Source organism: Lontra canadensis, unplaced genomic scaffold (assembly GCF_010015895.1).
Source record: "Lontra canadensis isolate GAN:19392208 unplaced genomic scaffold, GSC_riverotter_1.0 scaffold72, whole genome shotgun sequence".
NCBI lineage: Eukaryota > Metazoa > Chordata > Mammalia > Carnivora > Mustelidae > Lontra > Lontra canadensis.
In genome coordinates, this window is record NW_022631066.1 from 10,618,573 (window position 1) to 10,641,337 (window position 22,765).

General features: G+C 45.1%; 1 protein-coding gene across 10 annotated transcripts in view; it reads left to right on the forward strand.

Moving 5' to 3' along the window:
- The window catches only part of FRMD4A (FERM domain containing 4A), a 609,192-nt gene that overhangs the window by 415,282 nt on the left and 171,145 nt on the right, over positions 1–22,765 (forward strand). For all 10 annotated transcript variants that reach the window (XM_032880949.1, XM_032880947.1, XM_032880950.1 and 7 more), the window contains one exon: positions 8,363–8,428. In XM_032880949.1, the coding sequence (XP_032736840.1) occupies positions 8,363–8,428 (66 nt within the window). The remainder of the gene's footprint in view (positions 1–8,362; positions 8,429–22,765) is intronic.

The following is a 22,765-nucleotide window of genomic DNA, read 5'->3' on the forward strand; positions in this document are numbered from 1 at the left end:
GCTGCCTTTCTGACACTCCTGCTCAGAGGAGTCTTGAATTCCTGGACTGGAAACTTCTAAAGGTAATATTGATTGAGAGCTTGCTGTGCACCAAGCAGAGAGCCCACCTTTTCCCTGCATTAACCTAGTTCCTCCTCACAGGGCGGTATTATGATTGTCCCCGTGCTATGGACCAGGGAATAAGGCCTGATTGGGTATTTCACAAGCTCTCCTCCTCCCTCTGAGAGGCTGAAGTCTCTCCATGTCTTCAGAGACTCAGCTGCAGATTCAGAGAGTGTGGGTGGCAGAAGGCCACAGGTGTGTGTGGGGGGCAGGGGTGGTCATACGCAGAGGTAAAGGAGAGCCTGTCTGCAGAAGGTGCCCTAGCAGAACCCAAGTGGGGCCATCCAGTTACTGTTCTCTAGGCATGTAGCTAGTTGGAAGGAGGCGCAGAAAGCTCCGTGCCTTCCAGAACCCTGGATGCTTCATGCACATCGGTCATGGGAGTGAGCTTCCTGCCCTGCTCCCGGGGTTGGTGCACAGGCAGCCTGCAGAGCCCATGTGTTTGGATCTCCCAGCGCTGGAATCCTCCTGACCGTGTCCTCAGAATTATTGGCCTCAGACAGAGGACAATGATGGCCTGTCCCACGGTGGCCCTGGGTGGCACCGACTCCACCTTGTCTTTCCACATCTGCAGCAGACCTGTCCCACCTCCACATCAACAGCTTGTCCCACGGTGGCCCTGGGTGGCACCGACTCCACCTTGTCTTTCCACATCTGCAGCAGACCTGTCCCACCTCCACATCAACAGCTTGTCCTTAAATGGTAAGGTCTTGTTGGAAGGTGGGAAGAATACCCTTCCTCCCTTCCTCCTCTGCAGCTTAGCGCTGACACCGAGTCCCTCTGTCCTGGGATCACGAAGCTCATCACTGGGGCTCCCTGGCTGTCCTCACCGCTTACTTGTCTGGGTCCATTCCTCATCCTCTAGACGTTAGGCCCAGAAACTGTTAGTGTTTCTTGACCCTCTGCCCTGTAGTACCATCTGGAAAGACTAAGACGGATTGTCCTCCAGGACCTGTGGCTTGATCATGCGTGGCAGTAGTCTTCTGGGAGGCAGGGTCCACCCCAGAGCAGTGGCCCTGCACAGCCTCCGAGCCCTGAGTGCACCCATGACACCACGACTTCTCTCCCTGCATTATCGGAGGAAGTGCCGGTTCCTTGTACGGAAGGTAGAAGCGGGATCTGAGCAACCATGGCCCTAAAACATGTTTTCCAAAGATCCTCTGGTAAAGCACCGGCCCTGCTTGTGACCTCATCAGATGCAAACTTGGGGAAGGTTGAGCTTTGGGAATGCAAGGCTTTTTCACCTTTTATAATCCGTCAGATTGCCTTGTGATATTGTTTCTAATGGAGCCACTCAATCACCTTCCTCTGGTTTTGATAAGTCACAACTGTATTCAGCAGCCAAGAGCATCAAGGACATGCCTGTGTGTCCTTCCTTTAAATCCAGGAGACTTGTGGTAGAGACAGAGATGACACAATCTGCAAAGGACATAGGGCGAAATAGGGACAAGGTCATTCTCTCTGAATTGGACCTCTGGTGTGTAGCACCATGTGTCTCCTTCCCCAGTTGTGTTATTTTAATATGATGTCACTTAAAGACAAAAATGGTAGGCTTGAATATGGGGAAAATTATAATAAAAGTGGGCAAAATACCTTTAACCTTTAAAGGGGAGGCAGAGCCTCCTCATGCCTGTTAAAGTTATAATATTACATTTTAATAGTTTATTCTGTCTGGCATCTCCATGGTACAAGTTAGGTGTGAGCAGCAGCAAAGGGATGGGTATTTTCAGCAAATTTTAATTTGCCCAAAGTCCTTTCTGTGTATTTACTGTGAGTTGCATTTCTTGAGAACACTGTACGCATATCACATTCATTCATCTCCTGGATGCGATAGCTTTATGATTATCGAGATGTCATGAATCTGTGACTTTCTGGTACCTTCACTGGGTAGTTGGGCCTTCGTTAGTGTGAGAGGAAACCAGAGTGGAGAGAGGAATGTCAGTCACATGTTGAGGTGACCCTGAGAGCAGACGCTCTAACAGTGAGTTGCACTGGGAAGTTGTAGTCATGTTTCTGGAATTTCCTTCTGAGCCGCAGAAGGGCCCAGGTCAAAGGGCGGATTGTGAGGTGCTGCCTGTAGCACATCCGCCCATCCAGCTGCCTTGGGCTGCCCCACGGTTTCATAGACCAGTCCAGGAGGGGAGGCTTGTTTCTGTGTTGTCTGGACCTTGGCTTGGAGGCTTTTGAAATCCGAATTTTCTATTTGATGGTAGAATTTTAAAAGATAGGATTTCAGGCTTGGGAGGGGGGAGTATTAATAACTTTTCTAAATAAAGCATGCTTTGGAAATTTTAATCCTTCCCTTTATACAATCTAGTGAGGCTTTAATATTTCTTACTTTGTTGTCTCAGAAAGTTACTGTCTCCAAAATGGATATGAGTCACAGCACAGTGCCTTACTGTGCACAGAGACGCACCAAGTGGGTGTGTTCAAAGCTGGGTTCAAAGCTCCGTTTGCGGTTTGTGAACATTGCCTCCCCTCCCGGTGTCCACCCTGCCCTCATCCTATTCCCCGGGATGCCTCAGGGATAACCGTCTCCGTATAAATGTGCCTTAGGAAATATTTTGTAAGATTTTTGAAAGCCACGTGCATTGCTAAGCTTGGAATCAGTGCCCCTATAGTCATTCGTACAACTGCACTAGATTTCAACGAAAATGTCATCCATAGTGGAACTAGGTGTGTGTACCATAGTGTGTAACTTACTTGGCAAAGGGCAAGTAACAGGAGAGGGAGGTATCCAAGCAGTGGCTCAGAGAGTGGTAGAGAGAGAGAGAGAGGAAGAGCAGGAGGAGGAGAGACAGCGGGAGAGGTGCTCTGTAGAGTAAAGGATGATAATACAGAGCATAATTAAAAATGGGATTTGCTTCGTTTTGAATTTGAAGAGAAAATGTACCTAATAAAACAGGTTTGCACGTGCTGAACTTGGTAGCCTGCCCTTCTCCATATAAAGCATCTGAAAATCCCCATGGTTGGGGGGTTGGTATTTGTCATTGCTAGTTAGTTATTATTTGTTTTTTACTAATGACTTGGAGGGGGGACTCCCCTGCCACATTCGACAGTGGTTCCTTCCACCAACAGGAAGATTTCAGGATAGTGGAGAAGGATGCCCTCAGACATAGATATTTATAAATGTCCCCCCTTTTCAGGTTCTGTCCTCCCTGAGCAACTTCTGATCGCAGTTGGCTTCCCATTAATTCCACCTGCAGAGAGAGAATGTGTCAGACCTTTCGTCTCCAGTATTTTGACCCTGTATGACAGTTGTAATTCTTAGTTGTAAACTAATTAATCTGATTTGATACATTAAAAACATAGGCAATCTAAAACAAGTTTATTGGGAACAAAGCTTCTCAGGATCCATTTCCTATAGGTGACCTCAAACACTGTCATTCATTTTTCTAGATAAAGTTTCTTTTTTACATTTTTTTAACTGGAAAAAAAAAAACCCAGAGCTTTTAGTAGTACTGAGATGGGATGGGAGGGAACTACGCCTACTTCCTTAGCACATCAACTATTTTATTTTTGCCCCCAATTCCAGTCCAAGTGCACGATAATTTTATTGGCTGCCTCAATAGGCCACGTAGCAATTCATATTCTGGTATGCTCCCTTAAGCTAGTAGCAGAAATGCATTTCTCTGTTTATCAATGGTCTTCCTGATTCAGTGTGCCTCTTAACAGCAAAATTGGGTCAATGGGGTGGAAACCTCACTTCTAGAATAACACTTTGCCATATATTCCTTGAAAATCACAGAACCTTTAGCAGGCCTCTGCTTGGTATGGAATTGTATTGTAACAAAATGATTTATGTTGGAGTGGTCACCAGCTGACATCTACCAGAAGCCTTGTTCTCCTAAAGGCTTTCCTCTGGGGGTGGCGCGGGGGGGGGGTGCCAACGCTGCAATTGTGCCTCAGCAGCTGAAAATGAAAACAAGCAAAGCCGTATTATTTTACAATTGTTAGCATTCAAAAGAAAATTTCAAAATGCCTGAAAAGCCAGACAAAGCTACAGATGTCCACTCTTTCTCAGTCCACACCCAGAATGGTAAACCTTTTCTGAACTGATGAGAACAGGATACTCTAGTCCTCTTTCAGTATGGAACGACAGACTGCCCTTCCCCCCGCCCCCGCTTGGAGGGAAAAAAAAAAAAAAAAAAAACCACAGCAGTGCCGTCCAACAAAAGTCGAACGTTCAAAAACATGATGATTCAAAGTTGAGTCTCTGTTTGGACGCCCTGCTCTGGGCTGCCCCCCCCCCTTTTTTTTTTTCAGGGACATTTTGCCTTCCCAAAGGGAAGCAGCTTAGAAATTCCCTGTTCAAATAGGGAACGTGCTTAGAAATAAATTCCCCAGGACTGAAAATCGAGGCATTTTGGAAGAGAAGAGTAAACTTGGAAAACTTTGAGTAGATGTTAACATCTTGATGTATAGCTAATTCCTTCAACTGCTGAGCAGATAAGGTGAGATTATTTAATGGAATGAGGATTTTATTTTTCAGATGAAAATGAGAGCCTCACAGTAAACTCTGAGGTATGGGGTATGAACTTAAAGTCATGTCACGTGTTGTGTGCTTTGAAATATTTTGGGAAAATGATGTACTACCTCTTTATCATTGCAATTAAAACATTATTTGATCCAGTAATATCTTGGCGGTACCAATTTCCCTTTGTTTTTGTCAAATTTATTAGAATGTGGTTAAGGAAGTCAAGAACGTGTTTATATCCTTAACCTTTTACAATAAAAGAAGCTCAAAACTTCGTGTTCTAAAGACGCGGAGGACCAGCAGCATTTAAAAAAAAAAAATTCTCCTCTTTCCCCACCCTTCAGAGACTTTTCTGAAACCTGTAATAAATGTCTTTAAAGGAATTTCAAAGTAATGCTGGATGGTTATAGCACTTTTCTTCCTTGAATTTCCACCGTGGTAACCTTGGGTGCCTTCATTAAGAACTGACTGCTAGAAATTTGTACCTTTTAAACTTTGGACCTGTTTGACCAGTTTTCCTCAGCCCCCTGGCCTTCCAGCTCTGGCAACTACCAGTCTAGGCTCTGTATCTATGAATTTGGTGTTTTGTTTATTTGCTTGTTTAGGTTCCACCTATGAGAGCATTTGTCTTTCTCTGACTTAACGTCACTTAGCATAATGCCCTCAGGGTCCATCCTTGTTGTCACGAATGGCAAGATTTCCTCCTATCTTACAGCTGAGTAATACTCCACTGTATATATACACCACATGTATTTTTTTAAGATTTTACTTATTTATTTGACAGACAGCGAGATCACAAGTAGGCAGAGAGACAGGCAGAGAGAGAGGAGGAAGCAGGCTCCCTGCTGAGCAGAGAGCCCGATGCGGGGCTCTATCCCAGGACCCTGAGATCATGACCTGAGCGGAAGGCAAACACTTAACCCACTGAGCCACCCGGGCGCCCCACACACCACATATTCTTTCTCTGTTTATTCACCCGTGGACACTTAAGGTTGCTTCTGTGTCTTTTCTATCGTACAGAATGCTGCCTTGAAAATGGGGGTACATTTATCTTCTTGAATGAATGTTCTCTTCTTTGGGTAAATACCCAGAGTTGGAATTGCTGGATCACATGGTGGCTCCATTTTTAATTGTTTGAGGACTCTCCGTACTGATTTCCACCGTGGCCGCCCTAATGGGCATTCCCACCAGCAGTGTGCGAGGTTTCCCTCTTCACACTTTCCTCAACACTTGTTATTTCTTGTCTTTTTGGTAATAGCCATTCTGACACATGTGAGTTTGATAGCTCATTGTATTTTTGATTTGCATTTCCCTGATGATGCGTGATGTCGAACAACTTCTCATGTGTCTATTGGCCATCTCTCTGTCTTCTTTGGAGAAATGTCTGTTCAGATCCTGTGCCCATTTTGTAATAGGATTGTGTGAGGTTTTGCTATTGAGTCATCTGAGTTCTTTATATCTTTTGGATATTAACACTTTATCAGATACATAACTGGCAAGTATTATCTTCCATTTAGTAGCTTGCTTTCCATTTTGTTGATGATTCCCCTTGTTGTGCAGGAGTTTTTGGTTTTGTTTTGTTTTTTAATTTTATTCATTATTTGTCAGAGAGAGAGAGAGAGAGCAGAGGGAAAGGGAGAAGCAGGCTCCTTGCTGAGCAAAGAGCCCAAATGTGGGGCTCGATCCCACGACCCTGGGATCATGACCTGAGCTGAAGGCAAACACTTAACCAACTGAGCCATCCAGGTGCCTGAGCATTTTATTATTATGTTGTCCCACTTGTTTGTTTTTTGAAGCTGACGGATTTTTTAAATGAAGTCAGTCAGCTAAGATGCCACCTCTGTGCAAAGTTGGTAGATTCTAATGGGATTTGAGCCCTTTCTCCTTTTAAGGCAGTTAACACTTAAAGTTAGGAGTCCAAAGAATGAATAAGGACTTTTCATAGACCCGTCTTACATCCATGGCCACCAGCTTCAGCTTATATATGCGCAAAATGACATACCTTTGGACTGGTTTCCTTGGTTTTTAACTCTATTTTAACCTCTGTTGGAGAGCCTGTGAGCTTGTAAAACTTCTCTTGGTGCTTTTTCTCAGAGCTGGGGTCTGCCGAGTTATTCTTATAACTCAGATTCAAGAGACTTTATTTTGGCCCCATCCAAGCACGTGTGCTGTTTTGGTTAAGATGCCATAACTAGGGAAATCTGATTTGATGGTAGTTGGAGAGGTTGGCTTCTTCTGAGGAGGGAATAAGAGAATTTTCCCACAGGAGTTCATGCCAGCTTTGGACATGCTGATCGTTAGAGGATAATCTCTGTTGAAGAGGAAGAGAAGATGGTATCTGTTGCATTGTTCCTGGAGAAAGCGCTCATGAGAGGGGACTGTGATGGCTGGGCATGGAGATAGGGCCAGGATCTGCCCGCGTGCTTCCCTCCCCTTGATCTGCATGAAGTGGCTGCTAGGTGGGCAAAAAGAAGGTGGTTTCAGAGGGGGCTACGGAGTCATAGAAAAATACGAGAGCTAGACGGAAACTTCTGGGTCTTCTGGTCCAGACAGTGGTGTCAGAACTAGCTCTTAGCTGTTGTGAGAGCCTGTTGGTACGTTTTTGGGAATTCCGTGTGCCAGTGGTAAAAACATAAACATTATTAAAATGAAATTCTCTAAATTTAGAGGTAAGTACCTTATATTAAAAACAAAGGTAATAAAAACTCAAAACCCATTACTCATGCCTGGAAAATTTCCTGATTATTTGACTCTACTTTCATCCATGCCCCTGGGGTTATTTAAGGTTACCGTATGTGTAGGAGATATGTTGTCAGGACACTAGCTTGAAATCAGACCCAGGGAAGCTATCTGGAGTGCAGCAAGACAAGTTTGGGTTGGAGTGGTGGCCAGCTGACATTGATGGGAAGCCTCATTCTTTAAAAGATTTCCTTTGAGAGTGTTGCCAGGGCTCCAGCAAATGCTACAAATGAAGGCTTCTTCCTTCCAGAAAGCCAGTGATTAAACATTTCAGCTGCACTCCCCTGAGCTCAGCCCACTCACTTTTGTACATGAGATGGGGCTGCAGAGATGAACAGACCCTTGTCCAAAGGCCTGCAGCCAAGCCCCGAGGATGCCTGTCTGGGTGCTCTCCCTTACACTGCCAGTGGTGTGCGTAGTGAAAGGGGCAAGGGTGAGGAGTCAAATTTAGCTGTGAACATTCAGCTCCCAGGTTCCTCTGTCACCAGGGAAAACACTATGGGGACCAGGTAACAAATGAGTAACACAGAAATCCTGTGGAGAAAGAAGCTTCACAGAAATCAGAAGCAGTTGCCAGAGGAGTGCTAGTCTGCTCCTGGCTGCTCTGTAAGGGGGACGAGGTGGTGGAGCCCAGATGGTGAAATCTGTCCCCAGTGTGTGGTGATGAAATGATTGAATGGAAGAATGATTAAAGCATGGAACACTTATCACCACCTGGTTTTAAGTTATGAATGTGTTTGCTGATTTATTTCCTATCTCCTCCATAAGAATGTAAGCTCCATGCGGGCAGGGACCTTGTCTTACGTGTCGTTGTACACCCAGCTCCCAGCATGGCGCCTGGCACAGAAAGGAGCTCCATAAATATTTTTGAAGGAACGAATGAACGAATTGGTCCTGCCAGCTCTTAGCATTGTATAGCTCCATCCCCGGGGGACATTTTGCCCAGGTGATGGTGGCTGGTGGTGCCCAGCCCAAGGGGCGTGTTCGTTTGCTGTGTGTCAGGCTGTCAGACTCTCAGTGACCATCGTTTGTCTTTCTTCATAGATGACGGAGGGCCGTCGATGTCAAGTACATCTTCTTGATGACAGGAAGCTGGAACTGCTAGTACAGGTAACTGATTTTGGCCAACGTTCTAAGTTTCTTCCGAAGCTGATGTGGTTCGGACTTCAATTCAGCCAATGGGTGGGGAGAGGATAGAAGTGGTTTTTAAATGGGTATCTGGTAGAATCTAGGAGAGAAGGGCGGCACACCATGGTATTTTTGTGCTTGTGATTGCTATTTTTGTTCATTCTGTTTCTTTGTACACCACGCCTAAGGCATTCAAGGCCAGATGTATATCTAACCTATTGTTGCATAGCTCTAGAAAAGGAAATTCCGCAGCTACCATCAGCAATTTCTACTTGCAGGAATTAACTGGAATATAATGTAAATGACTCTTGCGGCAACTGTAACTGATGCACGTCTTCCCTACTCAGAGAGGGCTGGAAAACCATTTGCTTTTTCCAAGTGAATCCTTCATAGGTGCGGGAAAGAAGAGGCAATCTCCTGGCTCTGGCTCCCTTCCAGGAGCAACATAACCCCCATCCCACGTGTCCACAATGTATCACTCTTGAATACCTATGTCTCTGTGGACACTCAGGAGATCCGTCAGTCCATCTACAAACTTTGCACCCACCCATTGGAGTCAGAGAAATCAGAGCAGTATTAGAATCACAGACTCTGGCCTTGTTTAACTTGTTCTCAAAAGAAATCATCATTATACCTAGAGCTCCAAAGAATCACAAAGTTGCCCAACTTGATTTAAAGACCTTAATTCCAAATCTGTTGTTTGACTCCAAGTTTTAGAACTATATTTGCTTGAAATTCTCGAACGTCTATCAAATTCTTAGAGCAGTGCCCCTCATTATCCAGAACATTTTGCCAAACAATATGTAGTTCATCACTAGGTTGAAATAACACCTTCATGCTCATTCACTGGGGTGGGGGTGGGGGGAATGGTACTGCCACGATGGGAAGATTTGCGTAGAAATACTCTAATGTCACGTTCCCTTGTACATACTGCTTGGATTTGAAAATATTTGAATTGCTAATAACTTAAAGGAGTTAATACTTTCAATTAGCTTTAAATTATAAAAGCAATGTAGGAAACAGAAAGTAGGAAAAAGCTCATAATCACAGCCCACTCATTTACCTACTAGTCTCATTTCAGCACATTTCTTTCCAGCATTTTTCAGATTTCTATTTCTTATGTGGTTGTAATCGTAATGTGTGTAATTCTATTTTATTTTTCCATCTAACATTGTCTTTCATTGGCATTTCCCAAGTTACTGTAAGTTCATCTTTGTTAATAATCAGCATAAATTACAAAAATGGACATACCATTATTATCTAATGGTTCACTCATTTGGGCACTTTTAAGGCTTTTTGTTTGTTTGTTTAATAGTTTTTCTGCTATTACCAGTAAGCTCTGTCATTAATTTACCCACGAGTACAGAAGTCTTCAATGTTTTGGATTATGTTCTTATTAGGCTTGATTCCAAGACTTAGTCTTATTAAAAGTCAAACTTGTGGTTTGGATTTGGGGGGCGAGGTGAGGCAGGAGACACCAGTAAAGTGAGCGAGATCTCATCTGCAAAATCACTGACAAAGCACTTAGAGCTTTCAGTTGTTTAGAATCAGCGTAAAGAGTTTATAGGAGAGTGGTCCAGTGTTTTTTAGATGCTTTTTAAAAATATATATATATCAACACTTAGAGGCTTAGAAAGCAGCCACTCTCTGAAACAGGAAATGGAACCTCAAGTGGCAGTGAAGTTATGGTCTGTCAGCCAGCCTTCCCCGGGAAGAGGTGAACCAGGGCATTGGAAGTGAACTTGAATCGCAGAAAAGGTATTTAGTTACTACTATATGTGCCTTTGGAAGGCTCGTCCTCAGCCCTTCACAATCCAGAAGATGTTGAATTAGGGCAAGCAAGAGAAGACCTATTCTGCCCACCCCCTTCAGAACACACGTCATGTGTTACTCCCTCTTTCTAGAACTCTGTTTCCTGTGCCGGCATCCCTGTGCCTGTGGCTGGTTTCTGCTAAGCCTCCATTTCACAGCCTAGAAGACACTCTTTCCCCCATGTTCTCCCTCCCTGCGCGCTCTCCCCCACAGGCTCCCTTCACCCTTCACAGCGCTATCACAGCTCAGTGTCACAGCTCACTGTCCCTGCCTCTTTACTCTGTTGCCCAGAGCCACCAACGGTTTGAGGGCAGGTTCTCCATCATGATCCCCATGTATCCCCAGCACCCAGCCCAATGCCTGGCACAAATGTCACTAAACAAATCCTTGTGGAATGAAAGAAAGGGCTAATCCTAAAATGCCTTGGTATTATTTCCCCAAAGGACTTTTTGTCGTAGAACCAATTGCTTGGCAGGGGATTTTGTTTAGCACAAAAACACTATAGATAACAAAAGGGGAACACTTCTGAAGTCCTTTGGGCATGATTACAAAGCAGACTTCAGCAAAACATAGAGGAGCAAGGTTAAAACTATTGGACAAACACCAAGTTAAACATGACTTTTCTTTCTCCTCTACAAAGTTCCCTTGTCCTGGATTATGTTCTTTCGACAAAACCCTTTCTAAAGGGAATCCCTCTCCTCGGGTTCATTTGGACCCATGCTAGGTTCTTCATAGAACAAAGCATTTGGATCCCATACTTCTCTTTTTGATACCGTAAATCTACAGAGTGACAACCTGGCAGATTCATTTACTCTTGAGGCACCCAAGGACAGCAGGTGCAGACGGTTTTGCTGGTGTTGCCATGAAGCACAATTTCAGAGTATTCGTAACAAGCCTGAGATGAAGAAACGCCCTTCTCAGTCTTGCAATCTGGAGATGTGGAGTTGGGGTGGAGTAGGTGTGGACCCGACAAGGTTTGGAAGATAGAGAGGCAGGTTGGGAGGAAGTGTTTCTCTCCCACAGAGGGGCAAGTGGGTTTACTCAAGGGTGGCTGCAATTTGAAATAGTGGCAGAGGTGGGACATCGAGTGTTTCAGCCGCTGTTAGGGTAAGAGCTGCATCAAAGGCTACACCTCTCGAAACTCCGACAGCCTGAAAGAGGATCAAGACGGCCTGGAGTCAGCAGCTAACAAGGATTCCCTCCCACCAGAAGGATTCTGGTGACCAGACACCCACACAGACCATTTTCTCCTGTGTAAACCTGGTCCCTGTGACTATAACATTTCCCTTTTTCGGGTTAGAGAACAAAATGGCCATAATCCCAACATTTAATGCTTACAAAGCCCTTTGAGATGATTGAGCAGAATCTGTGCTTCCAAATCCCTGATTGCCCTGAGTAAATCCCACGTCACCCCTACAGGGGAAAGGGCAAAGGTCAAGTGTGCACATACTGGGATTGGATATTTGAAAAGTTCATCTCAATAATCCACAGCCAGGTCCCCAGGACCCACAGCATTACCACCTGACTCCACAGTGCTTAAATTCCACTTAAGGACAGCAGGAACGATGATGTGAGCTTTCCACAGCAAAACCAAGCCTCCACATCCTCTGTCACCAATGTGTGACAGGGTCCAGGCACATCACCCTCCCATCCAGCCTGGAGATGGTGTCGTTTGCCCTGTCGCCAAAAATTGTTTCAACCAAATCGAAATGTACTCGAAAAAACCTGCATCAGAATGACATAGTCTGCCATCATGCATGTCTCTCTGTCAGCCATTTCCTAATGCTTCAGTAGCCAGCTAAGAGGGTGTCTTGAATGTTTTGTAGTAAAATCCTCAAGTCTTAGCTTCATATGGCTATTCCTTTAAGGTTAATTTCTCCATTTTTTCCCCTGAATATTTAGGTGAGCATTTTGAAAGCCAAGAAAGGAAAATGTGCCTTAGCCTTAGTGAGAACAATTTAAATAAGACCGGGAAGAATTTCCGGACAGTGGGGTCAGTAGACGGAGTCCCGGAAGCCGTTAATAAGGAAAGAAGATCCCAGGCTCTTTCTCTTGAATTTCTTAAAAATAGAATAGATTTTCACTTGATTGGAATGGCTGAGGTGTGGCTCTTCCTTATTAGGTTCTCTTGAGGCTTATGACATTACGTGGCCTCCTTTCTCACAGGAAGACATGCCAGGACAGGGAAAACAGACGTGGGCCTTCTCATTTCAGGGCTTTGCCCAAACCCCATAGATGAGTAGGTGTTATGCTCTGTTGGCAGGAATTCTTCCCTCTGATGATAGAGCTTTACAAATTGGAATTCTCTCCAGCCCCACGACTGCCTCAACGATCCCCACTTTATGTTTTGTTTGGGAAGCTGCCCCGTGATGTCACTAACATCCTTGGACCGTTGAGTCTGACCCAGTCTTTCAGTGGCCATTGGCAGCCCTTTCACCACCATCCACTTCTGTGAAAATAGAGGAACAGAGTGTCCTGTGATTCTGAGAAGTGGCTCAAACCTCAGCTTTTTTCCAGGAGAATGAGAAATCATAGCTGGGTTATTGTTGTACATGACACGGTGTCCCTAATTCTGAGAAAGCCAGTGGGACAGAAACATTAGGAAGGATCTAAAGCTGGACTCTGTCATGCAATGGGAGGTTTGAAATGTGGGCAGTCCACACGGACCCAAAGTGTAAAATACACACCCAGTTCTGAAGGTTTCCTCTGAAAACAAAAAGTAAAACATCTTCTTAAGGATTTTTATATTGATGATTCCATGTTAAAAATGAAATATTTGGGGGGTATAATAATTAGGTTAAAGAAAATATGTCCTTGAAAATAGTCACATCTTGTTTAATAGGACTACTTCATTTTGGGTTCATGTTTATGGCTGACGTTTTATTTCTGTTGGACAGCTATCTGTAAAGAGTAGAGAGAAGATCATTTAACAAGAGAAAAGATTGTGGACACAGTCAGATTACCCAGATCAATGCTGGATGTCCTCCGCAAGAATGATCACATTTTATAGTTCCTTATAGAATGTCACTGGGGCTTATTTATCTAATTTTTATGTTGACTATGTAAAGTCAGTGATAATTCAGATGAAAAAACAAATTTAGGAAGGTCAGATAACTCACTTGAGGTCACATAGTAGTAGTAGTAGTCTATGCAGCTTGAACACAGAGTACGTCCTGACCTCCTTGCACTGCACTGTAGTAAATATATATAATAAAGACCCGGGACATGGGAGAGTTCCCCTGTAATGTGGCCACTGTGCTGACCCCCAGCACCAGCCTCGGAAATGACTGGAATTAGAGGCTCCGACCCCCATCTCAAGTCTGGAACTGAAGATGGGCTTACCCAGGTCATTTCATGTCTTAGAGCTGAGCTGCTCATCTGTCTGGTGAAGATCTGAGCATGGACACACATGCTGACGGATTTCCACATCACGTGTCCGCCTCCAGGCATCAGGTGTGGAAGAAACAAGCCACAGCAGATAGAACCTTCTGATCATTTCTCTATCTGACAACCGTGCTGGTAATACTCCCTCTTAGAGGTTCAGTAAGTTGCTATGGTCCTTGAGTCAAGCAGCATGGAGTACAAAGTGAATATTCTGGCCTATAATGGGCTCAAAAAAAAAAAAAACTATAAAAAGTCTGTGCTACTAGAATAAATAGTGCTACTAGAATAAATGAGCAGACTGGGGTTCTCTATGTGTGTGCACACCCCCACATACACGCTCACCCTCCCTCCCTCCTCAGCTGCTTCTGTGGATAAGGCTGTTCTTCCATTAAAAAAAAAAAAAAAAAAACACACAACGAAGGGACTTTTTTCTACCAAGTAAACCAGGAATTCCCCCAAAGCATGTGTGGCCAAGTAAAAAGAAAAAAGGAAAAAAAAAAAAAAAAAAACCACAACAACACAGAGCTGATCCTGTCTGCTCAACTGGGAAGGGTGGTCTGCTTGTCTTGCTGGCCTGCCTGCTGAGGCGTGATCTGGGTCTGCCATCTGCTCCTGTCTGGTCTGACTTCACCAGGAGGTGCGGGGTCAGCCACGTGCGGGGAGCTGGAAACAGACTGAGGGCCTCGGTGGGAGGAACCTTCTGTCCGGGACCTCCCAGTCCATAGGCTGCCTCATGAAACAAGAGCCTCATGAAATGAGCAGCACTGCTTTGGGCTGACCTCAAACTTCACGATTGCCATCATCCTTTCTTCGGCTCCTCTTTGCAAAGCTGGGTCCTGCCCCAAATAAGCCAAACAGATGTCTTTCTGAGCCCTGGGGGTGGCTGGTCATATTTAACATTCTAAAGGCACGTGACGCAGCAAATCAACGTTAAGGTATAGATGAGAGGGAGAGACAGGTAACACAAGGCTACCTCTGCATGTAACCTGGCGTTCATTTAGTGGCATGGCGGAATGAGAAATAGTCCAGAACGCATAGCCTTGGGTGACACAAGCAGCTAGCGAGTCTCCCTCTTGGCAAGGAGGGAGGGACCTGTACATCTCCCTTTGCACCAGCGAGGACTGTGACCGAGAAATTGGTGAGCTGTGCTCTGGTTGAGAACAAAAGAGACTCTCAGTCTCCCTGTGGGGCAGTGATGGAGGGAGGAGTGTCAGGATCTAGCAGATTGATGCAATCATCCAGGGACTCCCTGCCCCTGCCAACACAAAAGTGCTCACAGCTCCTGGACCAGACAGCTCATTTGGGCTCGGGATAAGGGGAAGAGGCTGTCTGGGGCGATGGTTGGAGGGGTGGGGATTGTCCAGGATCTGGTTGCTGAGCAACAACCCCTTCTCCGTTCCCCTCCCCCACCCGGCGCTCCCTCTGAACACCCCCCCACCCCCATTCTCCCTGGATGCTAATTTTAACCAGTTTGAAAATGTATTAGTTGGAGCCATTTGAAATGGCCGATTGGGAGCCAAGTTTGTCCTACAGAAGGGACAGTTTCATATGGTTCACACACCACATGGGATCCAGAATGAGGAAAGGAGAGGGAGACGATGCTGCGCCTGGTCTTCTAGGAACAACCCTCCAGAAACTTGATGTTATGTTTTCGCTTTGATGTCACTGCTGAGTTATTATTTTTTTTTCTTTGATCCCTTTACTAAATCATTTCCACATATTCTCCGTAGTAGCCCAGTAAGAGTGTTGGCAGATGAGGACTCTCGGGAGATGGTTGCAAACCAGGGGCTCCTAGTTTTTCATCTCTCTGTTCAAGGGGGATAAGAAAGGTGGAGCAGGGAGTAAAGGGATTAAAACAGATTTAACACACAGTACAGTTCCTCAAAATGGGAGTAGCTGTGTTTCTAGAGGACAGACACATATACATGCACACACCCCTAAGAAGAGTATGGCTCAGGAGAGAAAAGGGGCCATCTGGAAGGGATGGCGTCACAGGAATCTGGGAATTAGCAAATCTGGGTGTTTTTTGTTTTTTATCCATAACTCACAGATTGGTGTTTGGCTCATTGCTCAATTCAGATCCTTGCTCATTTGGTAAATCTCCATTCGTCTACCAGTGGGTGCTGCAGACCTAAGAGAACCTCCCTTTGGGGCAAGAGGTTCTGTCTAGAGGGGAGAAATTACTCAGGCCGTAAGACTTTTTACTTCCAGGGGTGGGGTGGTTCCTCTTCCTCCAGTGGGCTGTGTGTTCTCTTTCCCTCCCTCCTCTGGTTGGGACAGTCGCCTCCTGGGTACAGCTGTGCCAGCAGCACCCTGTCCTCCCTTTTAAGGAGAGCAGATCTGTTCATTCTCGAAGCCCTGCTGCTCCTTGTCCCACCCCTCCTGAAGATGGAAGGAAAGAGGCAAACAGCTCTCCTGAGAAACACAGAGCTGTCAGGCAGCCAGGGGTGGCGGAGCAAGGAATCGAAAAGTCAGGGGGAATCTCAGCTGCTGTGTATTTTTCTCTGGCTCTTCTACCCTGGTGGGCCTGCCCCAGAGCCCTTCACGCTCTCTGTTTTCCTGTTCTGTCATTAAGGCCAGCATAGAACTAATGATTTTGCCATCTAAGCGACATGGAAGATTTCCATATTTCGCCCAAGCCCCAGTCACGCACCTCAGCTGCCTGCTGGGTATGCGTTAAGTGACCACCTAGGTGGCCGCTCATGCTCCACACCCCTGGCCCACACCCCCACCCTCATCAAGCCCACTCTTCTTGCACCTTCTTTGAAGGGGAACCCCCCACTCTGCCAAGGCAACCAGGCTCCTACTTTGACTCCATCCCTATCCTGATGTGTGGCCAGATCTCTCTCTTTCTCCAGTTCCCATGACCCTTAGATAGACAGTCACCACCACCTGGCTTTGACATTGTCACTGCTGTTTGCTTGGAGTCCTATAGCAGCCTCCTCATTGACCTCTGTAATTCCATGCTTTGTCCATTCCAGTTGGACCTGCATGACACAGCCAGGTTATTCTTCCAAAAGGACTCCTTTGTGACATGTCTCTGATCAGTGGTTCATTTGGTTTGGACTCCTCTGTTGGACCCTCACGGCCCTCCGTAATCTGACTGGTTCTTCTTACAAGAGCAATATATTGAAGACATGAAGAGTGTAATGTTGTCCCTCACTGTCCCCTCTCTGGGTGTGCCCTAGGGGGTCCTGTTCTCATGCCTCAGCCAGCAGAACTGGCATCCTGCATTTTATAACTGTGGGAACTTATATCCATGGTCCTGGACAGAAGCAATCCCATGACCCCACAGTAGTCCTTGCAACCAGTGGTTCTCCAACTTCTCTTACATGTAGAATCCTCTGTCCGGTACACGAAAGTAGAGGAGGTTGGAATCCCACCTGCCGCCCACTGCCTCTTCAAACGATTCCCCGGAGGCGTCTTTGTACACCCCTCGGGGCTTGGAACTCACTGTTCTAGATAGAGAGCAGGTGACGGAAAATATAAGTATGCCTTGCTTTATGCAAATGAATGCATTCCTGAACAATTAAGTGTAAATCAAATTTTAATTACATAAGCCATCTTTTAAATGCCATGAGAAACTTTAGCATAGTGATTAATCATCGCATTAGCTAATTGAGCACTTCTTTCTGTTCTAAGTGCTTCTTAGATGCTAAATCATCAGCTGATAATCACCTCCACAACTCTAGAAGGTGGGTAACTGTCATTGTTCCCATTTTGCAGATGAAGAAATTTAGGCACAGAGATGTTAAATAACTTATTCAAAGTGGCCCAGCTAGGGAAGAGTAGAGACCTGATTCAAAGTCAGGCCGTGTAACTCAGGCCACGTGTGTAAGAGCGACTTCGGCATGCTGAGAGCACAAGCTTTGGAGCCAGGCAGCCTGGCTTCAAAGCCGGACCAAAATTCAAAATTGACCAGAGCCATGGGGTTCTTAACTCCAAATCTTAGTAGCTCCATCACCTTGGCCAATTACCCAACCTCTTTGACCTTCAGTTTCTTTATCTGTAACCCTGGAAGGATAAGGCCTCCAGTCTTCCTGCTGTGATTTGATCTGTAAATGGACACTACGGGCATCCTAGAGTTGTGATTGGGATTCATAGATTCAAACATGGGAAGTGCTCAGCAGACTAATTGGCACCTCATAGGCACTGCCTTAGCCTGGCATCAGGTGTCTAGGCTAGACCACTTAGTAACTGTGGTAATCTGGACAAGCCGGGTGCCTTTGCTATGTCTTCTGTAGAATGGGATCATAAACTACCTCTGACCTTTGGGGGAAATGCTGCCTAATTTCCCGGGCTATCACTCCTAGTAATTTGGTCACATTATGACTCTCTGCAAGGCTTTGTGGTGTATTTGTGGATTTCATGTAAGTTCATGTGACTGTGATGGGTTGATTCCCAAATGTCTTCACTTTGTGGGCTTCACCTTCTGGGCTTCCCTACACATCATCCCCTAATGTTTTCATAAACACTGGCTAACAATGCTAATCCTTCCAAAGTCATCCTTAAGACAAGGTCATGTGAGGACAGGCAGGATGTATATGGACGTGCGTTCATGTAGAATACCAAAAACCATCTAGATCAGTGAATTCAGTTTTGACCTCCAAGTATGTCAAAGCATGTTCATCACTTAACATATTTGGAGATAAAATAGAAAAAAAATTTTTTTGACAGGTGCAGCCCAGTATCTGATGAGTGACCCCAGCCTTACTGCTTCATGTTAAAGGGACGCTGGTGCACAATTATATACAGAAGGATCGTATTGGCTGTGATAATGCAGGAGGGTAGGACTGAAGGCAGATTCTTTCCCTTGTGCACAAATTAGTGGTTGGTTTCCCAGCCTATTACTCATGAACTCAACTGCTCTCAAGTTCATGTACTAACTCTTATTTCCCATTAGAGGTTGGATCCTTCACAAAGGTTGCAGCCTGCTAGCCAGATTTTGCAGTGCACAACAGGGTGGACGATTTGGGGCATTTAGATGTGTTCAGTGCAACTCTGTGAGACTCAGAAGAACGCGGGCCTGCTGGATCCTAGCAGCCTTTGATGAAATGCAGGAGAACCTCATGGCTCCCAGAAGGCCTGGATGCCAGTTCAAAACCGGTCCAAATTTTATTCTTTAAGGGAAGAAGATTTTAACATCCCATGCAGAGCCCTTTTGAGGGAGGCAATAGATCCAGACAACAATTCTTACATTTTACCTTGTCGATAGAGCCTAGGATATATTACAACATCAAAGTGGGCCATATGTCAGCATTATCAAAATCCTTTGTCAGCCTTTACGTTTGCCTTCCTTCCTTGCTTATAATAGGGCTTGTGATTTATAAAATAACAGGAGGTATCACTGCATTCCTGCACAGGTCTGAATGAACTGCTCTTATCCTACAGATGACCTCCATTCTCTGCATCATTTTACCACATTTTACTCTGGCAAGAGCCAGAGAGGTATGGGGAAACTACCGCCTTCTCACCCGTCTTTTGGGGGGATTAATAATATCTTCTACACACACACACACACACACACACACACACACACACACACTAGTGAATACTGTGGTAGCAGGATGCCTTCAACATTCATTTGGCTGTCTCAAACACATGCGTACACACCCCCACACAACACGTGAATCTTGGGGAGGACCTCTGCCCCGGAGTTCTGGGTTCAATAGCAGTGTCCTCACCAAATTATACTCAGAAGCATGAAGAGAAATACTAATTTTTCCCTTCAGCTTCACTCCGTTTGAGCACAGTGAAATCAAAACACAGTCAATTCTAAAGAAAATCTGCGGGCTCCTTGATGTGTGTCCTTCCCAGCCACAGGTAGCCTGGTCATGGGGCTGGCTGGCTCCAGCCACATCTTGACACAGCAATGTTGGAAAGGAGGAAAAGGAGTTGCTCCTCTCATTAATTCTTTTTCTCATGGGGGGGGGGAACCTTTTTCAGATGGTCTTCCCTGTCCCTCCTGTCCCTGCTCTACCCCAGACCATAGCTGGGTCATTTTGTCCTGTCTGGACTAGTCCCTGACAAAGGAGGTAGGATTCATGTGATTGGCTAACTCTGATTCTCACAGTGTGGTCCTGGGTGGGCAGCATCAGCATTAATCAAGAACATGCTAGAAATGCAACTTCTCAGGCTCCACCCCGAACAGAGCCAGAATGTGACCCAATAGAGTCAGCCTCTGGAGCTTGTATGTTTTCCCAGCACGCTATATGTTCAAATGGTAGTATTGAGGCTCACGTTTCTGGAGTTTTCCTCCATGGCTCACTGCTAGGGCCACTGTGATTCCCAGACTGGCCTTTAAGTGACCAGAAAATTTAAAGATAAAGGGAAAGTAGGACTGGAAGTTTTGTTTTATGCAGAGTAAGGATAGTAAAAAACATTGCAGGTTGCTTTTATCTTCATCTGTATAATAAAAAAGAGAGATCAAAAGAATAGGAAAACAATAAAAAAAGTCTTTAAATAGGATACATTTAAATGTATAAAAAATTACATATATTAATCTTATTTTTCTGTCGTACCACTAACGGACAGACTTACTGGGGCTTAGGAGCCATTGATGTGATCAAACTCACGCTTAGGCTAAAATAAGATCCAAGTTTGAATCCCGGCTCTCTTTTCCCACCCAGACAGTATGTGGCCTTGGGTCGTATTTACCTTGACGACCCTCAGCTTTCTTGTTGCTAAAATGGGACTTTTATCAACTACCTTGCAGGACTGTGATGAGAAGTACAGATAACAGAGCCAAGTACCCTAGTCATGGGTACTGAGTAAATGGTAACTTCTGTCACCAAAAAGTTTATCAGTGTTAAACAGATGAACAAATACATGAAAAGCTATCAAATGAAAACTTCTCCTTTCTTTAGTTTGTGGCTTCCATCCTCATTTATTTGTGACAGAAGGAACAACCACACTATTTTTTGGTGAATCCAAATATATGAACTAGGTGATACTCAGAAAAAGAGAAAGGGGAACATAAGAATGGGACACAAACTCCCCAGTGATTATTCTTGGGATAATCATTTTATTTCCTAAAGCTCAGGCAGTCTTGGGGTTGGTTGTTCCTTGGCCTCCCAACACCTCCGTCTTCACATGTTTAGCTGCGTGATAAGAGCCAGTCTGTAACTGATAAAGCCTTTGGTTGCCGAATTACCAGCTGATACAGTGCCCTGGGCTGAGGGAGTCGGTGAGAGTGGATGGGTGCTGGGTGGCATTGTGGTTCTGGCACGAAGCACGGGGAGTCAGTGCAGACTGCACATGTTCCCAGCCAGATGACCCTCCCTCCAGAAGCCAGTTGCAAGTTCAAGGATCCCCACGCGCCCTGCACTTCTGACCAGCTGGATATAACCCTGGGAGTTCTCATGACCCCCAGTCTGATAATTCACTAGAATGACTCATAAAACTCAGGAAAGCATGATATTCATGATTATACAGTTTTGTCATAAAGAATATAAACCCAGACCCATCAGTGAAGAGACACAAGGGGTAAGGTCTGGAAGGACCCCAAATGCAGAAGTTCCGTGCCCTCTCCCCAGAGAGGCATCACCCTCCTGGTGCATCAATGTGTTCACTAACCAGGAAGGTCCACCAAGCCTCACTGCACAGAGATTTTATGAGGGCTGCATTATATAGGCTTTTTTTTTTAAATAATATGACATATAAAATTGTGTAAGTCTAAGGTATACAGGATGTTGATTTGGTACATTTACACGTTGTAATAAGTCTGTCTGACTTATCTCACTTAGCAGAATGCCCTCAAGATCCACCCACATTTGTTGCAAATGGCAGGATTTACTTCATCTTCACAACTGAATAGTATTCCATTGTGTGTGTGTGTGTACGCCACATCTTATCCATTTTTCCATCGACCGACACTCAGGCTGTTTTCATATCTTAGCTGTTGTAAATACTGCTGCCATGAACATGGGAGCACAGATATTTCCTTAGTACCGTGTTTTCATTTCCTTTGGATGTATACTCAGAAATGGGATTGCTGGATCAGATGGCAGGTCGGTTTTTAATTTTTTGAGGCACCTCCATTCTGCTTTCTGTAGTGGCTTTACATTCCACCAACAGTTGGAATCATTGGCCGTGTGATTGGACCCAGTCTCCAGAGATTGTAGATTGGGCTGATGGCACACCACTCACAGCCCCAGCCCGATAATCACGTGATGGGGGGTGACCAACCCCACTCTGAGTCATCTCATTACAATGAGGTCAGGTGTGTTTTGTGAATATCCAAGACACTCCCTTACTAGGGAAATTCCAAGGATATAGAGACTACCTTCCAGGAATTAGGGATAAAAACGAATCAAATCCTTTGTTATACAATAATAGTTAATGAGGCAGGCATCCAAAATCTGAAAGCATGTTCTGAGATTGTTGAAATAAGACCAGAGTTAATGAATGAAGTCTCTCTGCTGCCCCCAAGCATGAACTTGGACCTCAGACCACTTTTTAACTGTGGGACCCTATTGGTTGCTGAGGCCACCATTGTGAAATACCCACAGACTAGTTGGTTTAAACAATAGGAATTTATTTCTTCATGGCTCTGGAGGCAGAGTTGGTTTCCCCTGAGGTCTCCTTGGCCTGCAGATGGCCATCTTTGTGTTTCCACCCATGGCCTTTTTGTGTGAGAGCATCCTTGGCATCCCTTCCTCTTCTTAGTAGGACCCTGATCCTACTGCATTAAGGCCCCACCCTTATGATCACATGTAACCCTAATTAACCTCTTAAAAGATAGTCACATTGAGGGTGAGCGCTTGAACCTAAGAATTTGGGAGACACAATTTATTTCAAAACAGTGATTTTGACCTCTTTAAGCCCGGAATTGAATTTTTTTTTTTTTTTTTTTTTTTTTAGTTAGGAAAGTAAGTAAAAGGAAATGAAAGTAGATAATGATTCTTTCTTTGAGGGACAGTTGTGAGGCATAAAAGTGATAGGGTGTGCAGAGCTGCCCCCCACAGCCATCCTGAGGGAATGCAACAGGCCTCCCGCCATCATCTGTGTGGGGATACCCTGGTGTGCTTCCTGGGATGAGACCCTGGTTTCTCACCTGGAAAGTGAACATTTCAGGAGGCTGGTTTTGTGTTGCTGGCTCTGAAGGCTGCTCTCCGACTGGGT